The following is an 18,708-nucleotide window of genomic DNA, read 5'->3' on the forward strand; positions in this document are numbered from 1 at the left end:
AAAATCTGTATAGTTGCCCTTAAAAAGTCCACAAGGTTTGGTGTACATATGTCAGTACAGGTACACTGTACATGTTGTTACATTTGGTGCATTAGGTCTAATTGAGCTGATATGTGCTTGGACTCCACATGTTGCCACTTTTTGTGGCCAAGTCTGTGACCCAATTTAAACGAATCCAAGGCGTTTTCACATTAAAAACTTTAATATTTGTCACCTGTGTCCAGAAAGGATATGGTCAAACTCCTGTTGGTTCAAACAACATTGTCCTAGAATGCTTTAGAAATTGAAATTGAAATTGATAAATACATGCATTTAAAAAGTTTAGAAACTTGAAAGTAATGCCTGGGCGAGCAAGAACACCTCAGTTTGTAAAACTGTGCATCTTATTCTTGTACCTCTTCGTTTTGTTCTTCACTTTAAAACTGTAAGGTTTACACCTTAAAAACTCCCTAAAAGTACCACTGACACTTTCAGTAGATTTGTGTGTGAGTTTAGGGGTAAACCACTGATTTTTCCCCTTAAGCAGCGAAACTGACCCCTGTTCTTAATTTGACCTTAATTTGTATACATTAGAAACATTATCTTTTATTTTAGAGAAATAATAATAAGACATTGTGAATAGGATATTGTGCATTTTAAAGAGTAAAACCACACATTACTCCCTTAATGTAGCAGATTGAAAGTATTACAACAATTCTGAACTAAATTAAAGTATTAACAATATATTACAATTATATTGTCATATAATTGTATAACAGCCTCAGGGGCTTTCCTGCACATGTTAAAGATGTTAAGTAGACGTGACTACAAATCTGCAATGGGACCACCCTTCGGCCTTGTGGTCCTCATGGGCAATCACAAATAAGACCCACAAGTTTTTGCCTGGTGCCAAACCCGATGATGTTCACTACGGTGCATATAGGGAAGTTTTAAACCTTTACACATTGGTCAAGGAGATTTGTGTTTGAGTCTTGACCTTAATCTAATTTCCAGCTACAGGAAATAGAAAACGTTGAGGTGATTACTGCCAAAGTAAAATCTACAGGTTACTAAATTAAAGTTCACTTACTTTTTCTAGCCTGCACTGTGTTGCTCAACTGTTAAGTACAGTTATTTGTTTAGTCGGATTTGTTTAGTGTTTGTTTATCATTATAATGTACAGTATATTACAACATAACAAATAGCCCACACTCTTAGTACTTTAGTAGCAGAAATCCAAGAAATTCTAGATTTTACTTACTTTCTTGTAACTGTATATATCTAATCTAGGTGGAGGGGAATGTCGCTTAAATCTGATTTGAAAAGACCAGAATTTTGTGTCTCCTGTAAAGAAAAAGGATCAGACGGTTGAGGCGTGAACCATGTGATGAAAACATGGCATAAGAACAACACATTCAAAAATGGGGCTGATTTCAGATGACTTGCTTATGCAGCGAGCCGAGCACTGAACTGATGGTCATTAGTTTCAGGCTGAGTATGTGTGCATGCATGTGAGTCACCTCCTGTGTCCATGTTCTGTCTCCCACATTGATGTAAGGTCAGCTCTTCCTCTTCCTCCCTCTCTTTCTTTCAGTACAGCACCTCGCTGCCCCAGGTTCTGAATTATTCAAGCCTGTTTTAATTATTTAGCATCATTAGCTTGCGTTATGCATAACGAGAGGCAGACGGGGGCATCCCCACACTAGAGGGACTGGAAGCCTGGCTAAAATCTGCATGGCCACATCCTGCATATGCTGAAATTGTGGCCGGTCTCCCAGGAGACGAACTGGAAGGGTCCTGCGTTTAGCTTTTTTTTCTGAAAATAGAAAAGCACAGAGGAGGCAGAGGACAGCATTGTGTAGAAATGAAAAATGTGCATGTGTCAAGCAGGGCTTCCTACATTCTAAAGGCTAATTGGGCCTCTGGAAGGGATCAGATGATAATTAGGACACCTAAGCTCTCGACATGTCTTCTAAAGGACTAAATTAACCCTTTGGAGACATTGTCCTCATTTTGCTCAACTATTTAAATAAAATTATATAAACTAATTAATGACAAGGTTGGATAATTCCAGTAGAAGAGTCCACAGCACTGGATACCATGTCTAAACAAGACAACACACTCTATTAGGAATAATATACTAATACTGAGTAAAGCTTGCCTGTGCTCTCAAAACAGCCTCAGTTCTTCATGGCATGGATTTCACAAGATATTGGAAACACACCTTTGAGATTCTGGTCCCTGTTAACATCAGATTCCTGCACTTTTTTCAAGGAACACTTTCATTTTGGGAATCTTTGGGAAGGCCACTCGATGCACTCAATGTAATGTTCCTGAAACCATGGTACATTATCATGCTAGATGTTACTGTTCAAAGTTGATGAAACTGTGGACATGAAGGGATGCACATAGTCAACAACACTCAGATAGTCTGGTATTCAAGCAATGACTGATAAGTATTAACAGGCCCAAAGTATGCCTAGAAAACACCTCCACCAGTGCAGCCTCAGCTTGCTGCTCTTTGGCTAAAAGAAGTGGAGCCTGACGTGGTCTTCTGCAGTTGTAGCCTGTTCGCCTGTTACTGTAGCCTTTCTGACCTCTCGCATCAACAAGGCGTCTCCGTCTGCAGAACTGCTGCTTACTGGATGTTTTTTGTTTTTTTTTTAGAAACGGAACTCTAGAGAAATCCCAGGAGATCAGCAAGTCTAGAAATAGTAAAACTATACTAAAGCCACCTGGCACCAACAATCATGCAATAATTTTTCAATGCTGCTACATTGATTCTGCTACCTGATTAGGTCACTGTATGAATGTGTGGGGTTTTGCAGCGTACATATATATATATATATATATATATATATATATATATATATATATATATATATATATATATAGCCAGTTTACCCAGCTTTCAGAAAAAGTTATAGGAACATATAGCAATGTTTTAAAATGGTTACAGGAAGGTTAGCCTGAAACATAAAAAAAATGTTCCAGGAAAGTTCTGTAACGTGTGACATAGCGGTTCGCATCCCAGTGTTATTACAACGGCTCTTACACAACATTCAGTTAGACAAAACCTAACATTATAGAAACATCTAAAGTAACCTTTTTCAAACCTGAAAATACAATAAATAAAATAGAATCCAATAAAAACACTGCTAAAACTGATACATAATCACAATGATAAATAATATTTAATTATTTAAAATGTATATTTATTTGAGCATTTTCCAAACTTCAGAAGCATTTATTTAAACATAGAATTGAATATTTAAAAAAGGTTTAAATGACGAACTTCTATTAACTTTTATAAAAAGCATGTATTCAGTTATGAGAATAAACAAATATGTGAATATAAAAAATAAAATAAATGAATAGATGAAATAAATAAATAGACATGAACTAGTTAAATAAGAACATTTTAGGAACATCCGGAAAACCTTACATTACCAAAATCGTGTTAAGTCAAATTCCTCCCAGTCACGCTCCACTCCATCACATCGCTCAGTGTGATGGGGTTGTGTATAAACATATGACCTGCAGAAATGGTTCCTGAGCTGAGGAGAGTAATAGGAAACTGACCGCTATGGATGACAAAATAATAAAAATAATAAAAAAAAGGACAGCAAACTGAAGCAAGACCATTTCTCATCCCATCCTCGGTCCTTCAGTCTCCCTCCAAACCAGTCTACCCCCAACTCAGCCTCACCGTGGTTAAGAAGACCCTGCAGGGGATAAAAGTGATTCATTCAAGATACTGAACTTGGCTCTTGACCACTCACGCAGAGTTACCATTACCTTCCTATAAAACTCCTCTTTTCTGGGCTTTATGACTTGAAGGTCAAATGCCAGACACATGACTCACAAAGCGGCGAGCACGACCCGGCATGTTTGATGAGACCTTTGAGAGCAGCCGAGCCTAAGCAAGGCTAAAATACTAATGCAGCACGACAAGCGTGCTATAGACTGATTCACGGACAGAGTGTCTACTGTTTCACTGCATCAGAGCTTACGATGGGCAAGAGGGTTAGCGTTACAGTCAGGAGATACAAAAAAGGATTGCAAGTTCCCAAAAGTTTAGCAAATAGGGCCTGTAGTTCAGATCATGAACACTCAAGAACAGAAAGGCCTTCTAGGAAATAAAGGTGCTACAAAAGGTGACAGAGGAACTACTTTTGGTTCTATAGGGGACCATGTTTGTAACTAAGATCTGACCTTTAAATTGATAAAGAAACCTTTGCATCAGGAGCAAGTATTTTGGGGGTCTTTTAGAGGTTCTTCACACTCACACATCTCTATGACAATCACGGTTCCTTATGGAACTAAAAGTGGCTCCAGGTTCTGCATTTTACAGACAGTCCACCCATCACAGGCCTTCATGATGTTTGTTCTGTAGGACTCAGGGTCACTCAAATGTTTAATTGCTTCAGTAGTGCAGGTATGAGAGAGCTTTCAGCATGCTGTCCTGATTCTAGGCTTCCGGTCATCTTCGGATGGATCTTGAGGTCTTTGAGAGTTTTGATGTCTGTCAACTTGAAGACTGGAGTCGTGCCACTGAAAGTCAAAGAAACCATTATACATTACCTTAACATCGTTAATACAGCATTAAAGCTAAAGAACAATAAAAGCCCCACATCAGCCCCACCTTAGACTTACCTAATCCAACCATTTGGAACGTCACTGAGAAGACTGAGGGAACTGGTGAGCCCAGTAACCTTAAAGTGACTGCTAGGATAAGGAACAGCTTATGACAGAACAATGTTCACCATAATTAAGAAAATAAACATTGCTGAAAGATCAGAAACACTCTGTAGGAGGCAGATGTGGATTTGACAGTGACTACTGTCCACAGGAGACTTCATGGGGAGAAATACAGAGGCTACACTGCAAGCAAACGCAAATGCTATGTTGTAGAAGTAGCCTTCCACTTCAAGACGGTTCTAGACTTCGTTGTAGTGAAAACAATTAGACTAAAGGAGGTTTTAATTGGTTGATTCTTCAAACTGTTACTAGTGTAAAGCTTTGCTCAAGTGTTAATAAGCAGACAGCACTGGTAAATCCAAAAAGGACAGTTCCAGGTCATATTAACGTATCCATTACTGCGTCTGGTGTGGCAACGTAAGCTTTGTGAAGCAGTTCAGGGTTGACACGAATACGGCATCACTTGTAATCTTATCAGCTTGACATATAGGCTATATGTTAACCAACTAAACCAACTGAAGAAATAAATATGAGCTCCAGCCACTAGTTCGAGGATTAAACCTCCTGTTTCCAAAAAGAGAGGCTTTTCAAGTTATAATGTTACTGAAAACGTTACCACAGCTCCTGTAGCAAGCTAGGGTGCTAATCTAGGAGTGTAGCTTCTTTTTTGGGGGCTGTTGAAATGCAACTTATCTGTGAAAACAAATAAAAGGTGATCTACCCTTTTCCCACAAGCTACGACAGTTTCTTGGGGTGTTTGATGAAATACCTGCAACACGCTTTAGTAAAGCACCTTAAGGGTCCAGCTCCACAGCACCCATTTTCACTGCCTATACAATCCTGTCCCAAGCAGCTGTTTAAGTGCCTGTTCCTTTAAATGATAATGAGCCATGGTTCAACTTCTCTCCTCAACACAAAAGCTCAAACTTTACTTCTAAGTCTATTCTAAATTGTCCCTGTTAGCACCTGTTAACATTTACTTCACCTTGAGTTCGCATCTCTCTCCCAGCTATATCCTGCTGTACCTGTTAAACAGACAAATATCAACACAGCATCACTATTTTTAAACTACTTACATTCACCTCGTTCACTCTTTTTCCATGGACAGTTGGTATTGAAGTTTCGTTCCAGCAATGCACATAGAGATGCTTAGATCTCAGCGTTGCATTGCTAGTTGCAGGTCCAGCACCCGTGAGAAGGAAATTGATGCATCTTCATCTGAAGTCATGGGTGGAGATATTCAGATGGGGGGGGGCGGTGTAATTCTAATGTGTTGCCCTCTGACATAAAGGGGGCAAAATCTGAGTGGCATGCTATAATCACAAGCTCTCAAACCTGGTGAGACCTATTTAGGTAGTGTTATTTTACAGTTAGCGGGTTGGTCGGATACCCAGACGTAACGTTTTCCATAATCTGGATAATAATAGGACTACAGCCTAATGAATGTTCATACAAATGTTTATTTCATACAAATGTCTGTGTAGTGAGCTCTGAAACATATTCATTACAACGTCATAACGTATATAAATGTTGGCCTTTCATTTCCGAGGGACAGGTGAAACGTAAGAGAGCTGTAACGGAAGCGTTTTTGAGTAGGAATGACTTAATTATGCACATATACAGTATAAATACAAACACACTGTGTAAAAACAGAGGCACGGTCACATTGTGAGAGAGGTTCATATAAAGTAAAGTACACACCAGTCCTCGTCACCATCGCCGTGAATGCATCTGAAGAGTGTGTTACAGGAGGAGGAAGGTGGGGAGGAATAGAAGTCAATATCCCCATAATATCTGGAATTAGCATTCGCTGGGTGCTCGAACGCAGGCCGATCGCGAGGGCAGACACTTTCAGTGATTTTTCCTAGAGGGCACTAAGTGGTTGTCCTTTTGAATTGACAAGGCAGATTAGAAAACATGACAATGCATTGTGCCGCTCCACCCCGGGGCGAAACCGCTTGCATATTAATCTTGCTTCTAAAATTGCATTCATTTTTCTGACGGCCAGTCTTACTCACGCTTGCAAACAGAAAATGCTCATGATGCGACGAGTGATGATAAAACAAAAAAAGTCTGCACCCAAAAAAAAAACCCCAAACAAAACAGGAATATATGTCATGAAAATGATGATAAATGGATTCATTCAACAGTGTCTTTCCACTCACCAAGCTTTAGTCATCTCTCAAAGCTTTGGTGTAAGAGCTCTTTCACCATATGTAGAGATGAGCACTCATGGTCATTAGCCTGGAGTCACGTGTCGCAGTCCGTTTTAAGTGCTTTCTCAGTGATCACGTTATCTTGACTACCATAGCATTCCCAGCTAATGCCACCGAGGAAAATGTGCCCATGATCAGTCAGAATACGGCAAATTCCATGGCTGAGCTGCTTAAACGGATCGTTCCTCCAAAAACAACAACGAGCAACCGAGCAAAATGAGTTCTTGCTGACTGCTGCTACTGGATTCACTCACTTCAAGGTGCAACAGCACTTTTGGTCAAACTATCCTTTTGACATAAAACCCCTTACACTTCCAGGGCCATTCCTTCAAAGAATATTTCAATTACAATTAAGTGATTCAAATATATTACGATTAAATTTAAATCATTTAATCAAACCTGAAAAAGTAAATAAAAAGTTCCAAACCGGAGATGAGTTCAGTGTGAAAACACTGGCTAGCATTCTGATAAGAAATCTTGAATCATGTCATTCATGAGGTTTCTGCGCATAGACCTCTGAGGTTGTGTCATTTTGATACATGCCCTCTTCAGTTCCAGATATTATGTACATACAGGGTCCAAATATACATACAGTGCACCTAATATTTGGTTAAATGCCTCTTAGCAAATTAGCAGGTCGCACCTTATGCAGCAGAATCTCTTCTAGCCAAAATTGAGAATCAACTTCAATTTAAGCACAGACCTCATACTGTCTTTTTCAATAGGGTTGATGTCAGGACTACCACCACCATGCTTAATAGTTAATTCAAAAAACTTAATGCTACTGCTTTAACCATTCCACAACCAATTTTGATGTGCACTTCAGATCATCGTCCTGTTGAAAACACCTGCTTGTGTCCATGGTTCAAACCAATTCGCTGATGGTTTGAGGTAATGCAAAAATGATTCTGAGGTGGTCCTCCTCCATTCTGTCCACTTTGTGCAGTGTTCCAACTCCAGAGCATGATACTACCACCACCATGCTTAACAGTTGGTTTTCAGGGTTAAATTCTAGGGTGGTCTTCCTTCACTGCGTCCACTTTGTGCAATGTTCCAGTTCACTTGGTAGCAAAACAGTTTCAGGGCGTGATACTACCACCACCATGCTTGATAGTTGGTTTTCAGGGCTGAAGTTTTTTGGGCCCTGTATGTGTAAATCTGTCCATGTGTTGATTACAGAAAATCCCAAAGTCATTCAGATTTGGACAAATATATATTATTACTCATTCTGCACTCTGTGAACACGTGCTTAGGAAGTCATTAAATAAAGAATAGTGTGCGATCAAGAAAATTTTTACGAAACATAATTTGTTCCCCCTACAGACAAAAAAAATCATCATGACACATCCTCAGAGGTCCTAAACATTAGTAAACTGTCTCCTTATGAAAAGGTGTTTTGATTAAGGTAAGGCTTTTTAAAGGGTGCTGACTTGATGGAAATAAGCTATTCTTGACCTTTTTTTAAAAGCCATCTAATCAGAAACTATACAGTACTGTCTGTGACATGCTGTAAAAGCCAAGCTGTCTGGATTTGGCCTTTGCTTTACACTCAACAAGCATAGCAGTCCTGATCTTGAGGTGCTTAAAGATGTTGGTTATGGTCCCTGATGAACAAACTACAAAGCTTTCAAAGTGAGGGGTTCCTTTCAGTGAACTTCCATCCATGTCTTCAGCTGAACACAAAATTCTAACTCCATTACCCACTTAGCAATACCTCACATTTGTACATATGTGGAAAACATGGTTATGGTTACATGATTATGTAGTGTATTGTCAGCGATGAGACGAAAGAAGCACCGGTAGAGTTCGTATGCACTTACAGTAGAAAAAAGGTCAGCATTTGGACCATGTGTCATGTTTTCCAACCCTGTGGAGTCAAAGCTCAGTTGCTATAACAACCTCTGCGGCAGAGACAGAGAGAGAGAGAGAGAGAGAGAGCATAGCGGCCTGGGAGTGCAGAGAGGTGCAGGTTGTCCGCTGGTACAGAAACGTGGCGAACAAGTGGAGAAATCCCGTCCAGTGGGATTGGTTTTGATTCACAGTGCGTTTGCCTGAACATGTCCATGTCTGAGCCGTGAGCAGAGAGAAACGAAGTACTGTCTCTCTCCTTCGACACATAGGTCCGTCTACCATCCGAGTGGTCCGCTGAAAAGCTATGAGCGTAGTTCCACCTCCTTTCATCTCTGCTGTGCCATGTCTGGTGTCTGATGTAAAAAAATAAAATAAAATAAAATAAAAAAAGGATGTGGAGTCTTGTGCACTATATTCTCTCGGGTGACATTTGCATGTCTTTGTACACTTGATTGGAACGTAAGCACAATGCATCCAGAAAAAAAGGGAAAAAAATATATTCAAATATGTGATATATATAGATTCATATGTATATATTACATAAAAAAATCAAAAGAAAAAAAGAATAAAAAATTAGAAAATTTCAACCCAAAACAAAATTAGCTTGTGAACGACTGACAAAAGAAAAAGAAAAAAGGGGGAAAACAAACAAAAAAGATGGCTACACCGAAGTCTCCGACTGTAGCCGCAGGACAAACTTGTGAGACTTGGGGTCGATGAACTCCTCCGAGAGCTTGATGTAGGGAATCTTTTTAGTGGTGACCACCAAGCTAAAGTCTATGCACTTGAGCAGAAATACTGTTCCCTCCTTCAGGCCACTGGTCACTGAGGCCTCGCTGATGAGGGTCCACTGGCGGGCCAGCCAGCGCTCGCGGCCGTACTGCAGCGTCGGGCCTGGCGTCAGGTAGCTCTCCAGAAACGCCTGCCGCAAAACAAACACAAGAAGCCGTCTTATGGGCTCAGATTTGTGGAAGATACATGGACTTACTTTGATATGGTGCCAGAATTGATGACGATGACTTTCACAAACTTGTTAACTAACCTGGATTAAATCTGACCAATGACTGTAAAATGCATGTACAGTGCAACATCTCAAAAGTGAAGGCACCACAGGTCTTGTGCCTCTGCTGGCTGGTTGCTGTATGATCTTATTTTTAAACTGTCTTTTCATCTCCAGTGTTTAATTACAACAGTTAGTTTTCCCTGTGCTAATACTGGCACATTTATTGTAAGAAGGCATGATTACGCTTAGGAATTAAGTGATTGAGAGTTTTGGCTTAATGAGATTGCCTGCCGTACCTCTAACAGGGAGTTTGTCCCCGCCCCCTCTTTTGAAATAACAGCAAGACGTTTTTACCTTAGGCGTCATGTTGTGTGTGATGCAGAAGGCTAGGTGCTGCTGGATGCTCTCCATGCTGTGGCAGTGCTGCTGACGGGTGGTGCGCAGGTACTTCTGCAGTGCTCGGGCCATAGAAGGGAAGATGGCCTGGGCCGCCTCACGTGGATCCATCACGTCCCCGGGCGACTTCTTCTGCTCCTCTTCCTGGATGCGGCGGATGTGCGTGAAGGCCTCTTCTACTGCCACCACCAGCCTGTTAGAGATTAGGTGATTTAAGTCCTACTGGTATTCTTAGGCCTCTTAGGACACAAGTCACACCAATAACTTGGCTTCCCTAGGGATTGGTGCTAGGGTTACAACTCGCCCCTACCTCAATCTGGTTTAATTAACGCTAACACTGTAAATTTGTGGGGTAAGTTGCAACATTCGCACACACTTTGCTTACTGCGGAACTGTTCATGCACAGCTGGTGCTGGAAACAAAGTTCACATTTTCATTTGTAGCAGGGTTGTGTAGTTTGCCTGCATAGTATTAACTTTTACATTATATTTTACACAAAAACTTTTAATTACTTACCAAACTGGTCAGGTGCTTTGAAAAAAATGTCGAATGAAGAAAAATGGACCTTGACCTCATCTGACCAGCTCATTTTACAGTTGCCCTTATTTACTCTCAACAACCAGCTTTTTCCTGTCTTTGTGGTTGTTCGATATTTTATAACGAAATGACCGGACTGCACAACAAATATGTGGCCCTACAAATGTGTGTGAAAGCTGATACAGGAAAAACGAGTCAAGAAGTAGTAACAAATCAGGCCCCTCCAAATCATATAATTACACTTAATGAAATGCAGACTAACAAAAACACTTGATCTCTTTAGGTCTTGAAACTTAGAGGCTAACACTGGTAACAAACACCGGCCTTGGACAGCCATCAATCTTATCTCTGCAAATACACACTCAAAAGCTTCCCTCATCCCACTCTAAACACATCTAGATATTTAATCATTGTGCATTAGAACACACCATGACTGACCTTAGTCTTTAAAAACAAAAATACACTCTCTGCTGCTGAATGGTGGGAATGTTGGAGCTGGGAATGACGTTGCCTTCAGGTTTGACTGCGGTCCAGTGAAACGTTCAGTTAATTGTACAATATTTCAAAGCATTCTAAGTCTACCACAATCTAACCAAAATTTGTTCCAGGTTATCACTGTTAGCATTGTTTAAGGTTAGCAACACAATTTAGCACATTAGGCAGTATTTTGCTCATCCAAACATCATGGAAATGCATCCACAGATTGTTGAAGTTGGACAGCACTGTGTGTATGACCGACTTAATGAGACACACAAATAGATAGAAGAGCTAATGAACTCTAGAATATGCTGATTTTATTACTGTTGATGTGCAGTGCAGCCATATTGGATTTTAAACTCTGGGTTGGTGAGGCTCTTCCCATTTTTTAATTTATTTTTTTGTTATGGGAGACGTTACAGTTGAAATTTCCTACTTTGAACTCTTGAAAATCTATACATCCCAGATCACATGGATTGTAGCATAACTCCAATGAGTGAGTTACAATGATAAATTAACCCTTTATCTATTCTGGTCTCTCCATCGCCCATTTACTTACTTGTTCATGAACCATTTACAGAGGTTTATGTTCATTAATTTGCATTTTGCCATGGTTTTCTAATGGAGATGAGATGGGGGAGAATCTAAGTCCTGGGTATTTGTCTGTAGTCTTAGACTAGCATCTTCCCTTGAAAACTAAAGCTCACATCAGACATCACGGTATTCTAGCACTCCACTGACCACCTTTTGTTTATACAACTAATTAGCAAGTATAACAAGGTTGTAATGGCTGCCAACTTCAGCAATTTGTCTGCTTTTATCCGACGCTTTACCCTCTTAATGAAATTCCTTTGTAAACCATATTTTTCCCCTCAGATAAATTCCCACCGGCTGGGCTATTTTTCACATCAGCAGCAGCCCCTCTGATGTTTAATTAGCTGCGTTCATCTTATTGCTGCCCACTTGCATTCTTGCAGCTCTCTCACCTGGCTTTGCGCTTTCGGACGCGTCTCTCGTGCTCTGCTTCCTCATAGTACAGCTCATTGTGACTGGAGTCTCGTCTGCGGGCGGCAGCAGCGATCATGGCACGGGACTGGGACTGGGCAATCCCTGCTGCTGCGTTATTGCCTCCAGGACCTGAACACAGAGCCATTTTAATTTTAAGCCTAGTGTCGTTTATAGGCGTTTTACAGCTCATATCATGTGGAATCAAGTAACAAAAAAAACTAATTTAATTTTGTTTAATCCATTGCATTATAAAACATAACAAATGTGATGTTCTGCTAATGCAATGTTAAATAAAAACTTTAAAACCCAATGAACCCAAAACTTTTTCCACCCAAAAAGATGTAATGCTTTTTGCTTTAGCATTAGCTAGAAAACAGTCAATATAGTAACCTTAACTAAAAGCTGACAGTGGTGAGCAGTGAAAACATGCCATTAAGCCAGATAAAGTTGAGAAAAATTATTGTCTATAATGCATGTCTATAACGCTCAGCTGCAGCAAATAAACTATGGAAACAATATAAAAAATATTTGGTGAAAAAAAAGATTACTGTGGTGTAAAAATTGTAATGTTAAAAATAATATTTTTAACATTACAATTTAAAAAAAATATTAATTACTAATAAAAAAAGAAAAAAGAAAAAGTGAAAAATGTATTAAAAAATGAAAGAAAAAACATCCAGACATACAGTCAGTGCTTGAGTAATTTTGGAGCTTTTCTATTGGTCCAGTCAGCAGATAATGTTGAAATGGTCAGATTAAGAAGGTGGCAAAAATTTAGATTTTGACTAAAAACAACAATAATAAAAAAATAATAATAATAATCAGTTAGTAACCTGTGTGTATGTGTATCAAGACTTTCCTGTGTGACCAAAAATGTTTTTGCAGGATGGTATTGTGTTTTGTGCAGATGATGCACCAAAGAATTTCCCTCGAATTGTAAACAGGGCAGTCATTTTCATTTGTGAAAGGTAATTGCGACTCTAAACAGTAAATCTGGTGGTGTGTTTTAAGAATCTTTGCCATCATCGATTACAATCTGATTAAAAAGCCCTTTGACCTGTCAGATGGCATTGAGGATTAACTCATTGTAAAAATATCATGTGGACCACAAGCCTAGGCTAAAAACAGAGCAGTTTTACCTCTGGAATGCCATCATAACGCCATTGAGAAAATCCAAGGTCTCTCTAGTGGGCTAATTTAATCTGACGAAGATTCAGGATTCATTTAAAAGAGGTAGCTGTAGTCTATTACATACACGTGTTGTAACAATGCCAGTGTGTACAATCAGAAGCTGCGATTTACAGACAAGTGTAGGTAATTAACAGCAACAACAAGACCCGACCAGCTCGGCACACTCATTCCATGAAGACGGAATTGTGTTCTCCTTCCCCAAATTCCAACATTCCTGACGAAACGGCCTGAAAATCTGAAAGTCTAAAATACGTTCCCCACGTTCTTTCCCTCACCCACACGGCGAGCCATTAATATTCAGCTATTCAAATTCCATTTCTTCCTGGTACCTAGTGTCTTGAGGCGGTGCCAAGTGTCCGACTTTATAAACATCCTCTCCAACATCAAAGATATTGTTTTGTGCATGCTGATTACTGTTCCATTAATATGCAGCGGGGTCTGTGGCTTCCTGAAGCTGATGTTAACGTATGTTAAAAGAGGGCTGGGCTTTGTGAATAAGTGATGGAGGAGCCGGCCCAGGACTCGTTTAATTGCTTGACTCCAGATTTCAAAGTTTTCGGTTTCGTAATGGAGTGCAATAGCTGACTAGCGTTAGCACGGTAGCTCCTAATCCCAGTTCCTAAAGACATTTAAAATGTTTGTGTTTTCCTTAACTGGATAAAACCAATTCCACTTGTCTGCTCATTAACACACTCTTCATGAGCCATGAGGTCTGTTGTGTTAGTGAAAACAAAAAAGCTGCATGCGGCATCCAGGAATGGGAATGTTTGATTTCTGTGATCTTAACAGAAATCAATCTGGTGAAAGTTCACAGATTTCCATTCCTGTATATATATATATACACACACACATACACCTGATATCTGAACCATTTTTCTTTGCCTCCTCTTACGTATATAAAATCAAAGCCTTTTGCCATGGAATTGAATGACCATAGCAGAGTAACTAATGTAAGACTGATTTAGCATTGGCAAAATGGTTTTACATTAAATGTTAAGATACACAAAACCATAGTTCTTTTGTTTGGACACAAACCCAGTTCTATAGATCCATATTTATGAACCGATTTAAAATGGGAACTGTTGTCAGGGTCATACCAAAACCTTCCAAACCTTTTATATCAGCTGGCTTTTACCAAAGACAACAGAAAGAGCCCAAAGTGACCTGTAAAAAAACATGAGATCTTAGTTTTTCTTCCTTTTCTAATAAATTTTCTAATATCTAAGTTCAAAATGAGCTAAATAACATGGTTCTGTAGTAACCATGATCATTTTAAATAGAACCACATCAACTCAAACATTTAACATGCTTTAATGGTTGCATGCCTGGTTAAACAGCTCTTTTTTAACGGTGGACAACCTCTTGTGGATGGTTCTTAATAGAAGCTTATTCTATACAATAAAAATTGGTTCCATATGGCACCAGAATAGGTTCCACTACTGAGTCTCTTAAGTGCAAATCAGAGCAGGCATCATGGGTTGGGGAGTCCTAGCTTGTGGTTGAGAAAACTGGGGAAGAATACCTTTTTTCACTACATGGCTAAATGTTTGTGGACACCCTTTCTAATGAATGCAATCAGCTACTTTAAGTTGCACACATTGCTGACACAGATGTGCAAATGCAGACACATTCAGCTTGTCAAGTCTCAGTAGAGAAGTACTGCCAATAGAATAGGACTCTCCGGAGCAGATAAACATGATCCTATTGGCACCATGCCAAAGACCAGGCGTGAGGGGGGGGCTAGGGGGCTAGAGGGGTAAAAGGCCCCCAGCATTAAGTTTGGGAGCAGTGGAAAGGTGCTGGAAAGGTTCTCTGGAATGAAGGTGGTGCTCCATCCAATACTTTTGAATGAGTTTGGGCGCTCTTGAGGTCACTCAATGCAATCAAATCCTTACAGTAGAGCTCCAGAACGTAGTACAAAGCCTTCTTCCCTGGAAGGTAGAGACAGTTACTCCAACAACAGCAGGATAAACTCTTTTTAAACTCCTTGATTTCAGAAGAAACAATGAATGAGCAGGTGTCCCAATACTTTTTTTTTGTCAGTATGTTGTATATATATGCTGTGATTGTGGCGAGACAGGGCAGATTTATTTCAGCAAAATTTTTTAAAAGTCAAGCAAAAATGGCATGGGGAGAAATTCATCATCCCCCATCCTTCCAGCTTCATCCCTCCACCATGTGCTGGTAGCAAAACAAGTCTGACTGAATGGAGGACGAGACAGTGGATGTCTGCTTCCCCAGGGCCAGCTTTGGAGCCGAAGCATCAGAGCGGCGAGGCTATTGATTCAACACTCGTGCTGTCTCGCTCAGCCAGAGAGACAGAGATAGAGAGAGACAGAGAGATAGAGAAAGAGGGGGGGGGGAGAAGACAGACAAAAGCCATCAGGTGGCTGGGGACCCCCGCAGTCAGCTCACAAAAAGCGTCACGATTTGAAATCGTAGAGATGCCGCCCTCTTCAGCATTCCGCCTCGGTTCCAAAGACATCAGGAATCATTGAGTTCCCTACATTTTTCCTCACTGGGCCATTTTAAGAGGGGAGGAAAAGGAAAAAGGAGCACTAAATGGAGTCAGTGGCTTGTTTAATCTGGAAAACAGTGGGAGAGAACAGCTGAATATCTGTCAAGCTGAAGGTTGGGTGGGAAAGTATGAATGAGAGACACTGAGTGGAATATCAAATCAGCAAAAAGAGGAGGGGGGGGGGCAGAAGAACCTGGCGGAAATACTAAATAGGAGCATTCTTATAGAAGAATAACTGAAGCTGTCGGCTTTGTTCCATGCGCTTCCACAGGGGAGACACGTATGAGAGTATGAGGATGTGAGAAGCAACGTGAATTCCTCAAAGGATAAAGAACTTCTCACTCTCTCACAGCAAGAGGCACAGAGCTCTTGAATGCTAAATTATTCAGTGCATTTTACTCGACCCCCACCCACAGGTACAGTGTCCTCAAGGTATCATAAGCCCTATTCAGAGAGGATTCAATTTACATGAAGTTCTGGAGTAATTCTCTCTTTCACAGGAGAGAGCTTTCCTCCTCTGTGTTTTTATTTCCTGCGCTGTTCCCTCCTCCTCTGAGAAAATTACAGGCGGAATTACCTGCTGGTTTTCACTGAACTCATCAAGGATCACTCTAGTTCCGGATTCACATCTCCGCTTTTTTGAGGCAGATGTTGCCTCTTGTTGGAAAAAGGGCTTTCTGACAGCTGCTACACACCGTATTTTAGAGTGCATGTGTTCATTGGAGATGATCCGCTAGATAAATGAAAGCCAAATGTGGAATTAAAACTCTTTAACTTTGAATAAGAGCCAGCGTCTCCTGGACCATGTGAAAGCAAATGCTGGCAATGTGATCATGTGACCAGGTGATGTAAACAGTCAGGGATTAGACACTCCCTCCTGTGGTGATTTCATTGCTGTCAGTGATGTGAGGGTTCTATCCCTGAGGAGATGTTTAACAGCATTACAGAAGCCCTCATGATCAACTAATTCAATCCTAATACTGACCTCATTTTCCATGACAAACAATGGAGGGGTCATCTTTGTTTACTTTGTGTTAGACCGTCCAGTGCGACGGCGGATCCGTCGATGTAGAACACAACCACAGTGAAAATGAACAGGCTATGGTATCACCAACCTGCTCAGTTAGAGGGTGTCACAACCCAGCTGATCTCAAGCTGGGTAAGATGGTTGACCAGCTTATCTTATGGCCAGCATAGGGTAAGTTTTCTGGTCAGCAAGTATGATTAACCTGACCAAGCTAGAAAACCAATATGACCAAGCAGGACTAAGCTGGTTGACCAGCATGACCAAGCCAGTTGCCCAGCATGACCAAACATGACCAGAATCAAAGGTTAAATACACTATGCTGTTCAAGAGCTGGTTAATCAGCTAGCTTACCAGCATAGGTATGTTTTAATTTGGATGACCAGCTTTTCAACCACCTTCACCAGTTCAGACCATTCAAAACCAGCTACCAGCAAAAGCTGGTCTTCACCTGGGTTTTCAGCAGGGAATCATTGAAAGAAGATGAGAATGTTGCTTGAACACTGGTGGTATGAACACAACACCAAAAGATCCCAATAAGACTTTAGCCACATGCACTTACACACTGTAGTCAAATGAGTCTCCGGTTGGTCCGACTAAAATCTGCTCAATGTGTGGGACGGAATATGCAAAGTTACTCGTGCTGCAATTATTACTGGGGTTTTGGTTGTTCTGGGAGGGTTTTGGTTATGGAATGTGTCTTGGAGAGACGGATGCGTTTACTTTGTTATAACATGTGTCGCAAATTCATGCCAGACCACCTCCTGAAGTGGTTTGAGTGATCAGATTTGTGTCTTGAGTGCATTTACACCTGCATTTCTATGTGGCTTGGCCTTATCTAGATATAATCCTGATACTCAAGACACTTTTTTTGACTTCTGAATTTCCCTTGGAGTCTCGAAAATATGGGGTTACAATTTCAAACATTAAACACTGCTATATGCATGCTAATAGCGAACTCCTGTGCACTGAAACAACGTTGCATGAAAGTCAGTTGATTATAATATATGAACACCATAACATAACTTGACCAATACTGCAAAGCCACTTCTTAGACCAAGCTTGCTTTTTGCTTGGAGGTATTTTCTTAAATTTGCTATCTTATAATGCCAATTTAGTGTGTAAGGTGTGACGTTCAGGGGGAAAATGTAAACACAGCAAAGCGTATCAGCATGTATCAGCAGAAAATCTGTCTGTAGCAACCTGCTGCAATTTCTCATTAGCTTTACAGGGATTTGTGGACAGAGCAGAGCTAGGTCAATTCAAAGTGATTCATGCACCATGCAATGTGGGGGATGTCCGTTATTGGATTGTTAAGGTAGGGTGTCATCTGCAAAGGAAAACTTCTGGAAACTCCAGCAAAAAGCCACAGCATGCCTTATTTAGAAGTGAACATCTGGCAATTTCTTGAGTAGAAAAAAACCTGACGTGACCAAGCAACAGTGCTTTACTGTGGAAGTAGGCCTGGGCGATAAAATGATCACCAAAACTCAGTATTTTTCGCAAGAGAGAAAATGCTGTTCTGGTTCCAAATCTGAAGTTAGCAACAAAGGTAAAGCGCACCTTTCACTTGGTAGATATGAAGGGAGAAAGTCTAGCCGTTCACTCACAGCAGCACAAACTGCTGCTGTGAGCGGTTTTAAACGTTGAAATTATGGAGAGTAAAAACTTGCAACAAGAGATTATTGCTAAAGTAGAGTCTTGAGAACCAGCCTTTTGTTTTATTTAAGGTTTTTTTAAAAAACAAATATAGCAATAAATTAATTGCAATTGGGAGGGGAGGGATTATACCACTTTGCTCAGTATC

At 40.4% G+C, this 18,708-nt stretch overlaps 1 protein-coding gene across 2 annotated transcripts in view; it reads right to left on the minus strand.

Annotated features, from left to right (window-relative positions):
* Nucleotides 1–6,120: 6,120 nt before the first annotated feature.
* Nucleotides 6,121–18,708, minus strand: part of LOC140536001 (vang-like protein 1) — a 73,918-nt gene continuing 61,330 nt past the window's right edge. For both annotated transcript variants that reach the window (XM_072657607.1, XM_072657606.1), the window contains exons 7-9: nucleotides 12,147–12,297; nucleotides 10,105–10,339; nucleotides 6,121–9,669 (exon numbers count right to left, since the gene is read on the minus strand). In XM_072657607.1, the coding sequence (XP_072513708.1) occupies nucleotides 9,409–9,669; nucleotides 10,105–10,339; nucleotides 12,147–12,297 (647 nt within the window). In that variant the 3' untranslated portion in view covers nucleotides 6,121–9,408. The remainder of the gene's footprint in view (nucleotides 9,670–10,104; nucleotides 10,340–12,146; nucleotides 12,298–18,708) is intronic.

The sequence above is a fragment of the Salminus brasiliensis genome, chromosome 15, assembly GCF_030463535.1.
Source record: "Salminus brasiliensis chromosome 15, fSalBra1.hap2, whole genome shotgun sequence".
In the NCBI taxonomy this organism is placed as follows: Eukaryota; Metazoa; Chordata; class Actinopteri; order Characiformes; family Bryconidae; genus Salminus; species Salminus brasiliensis.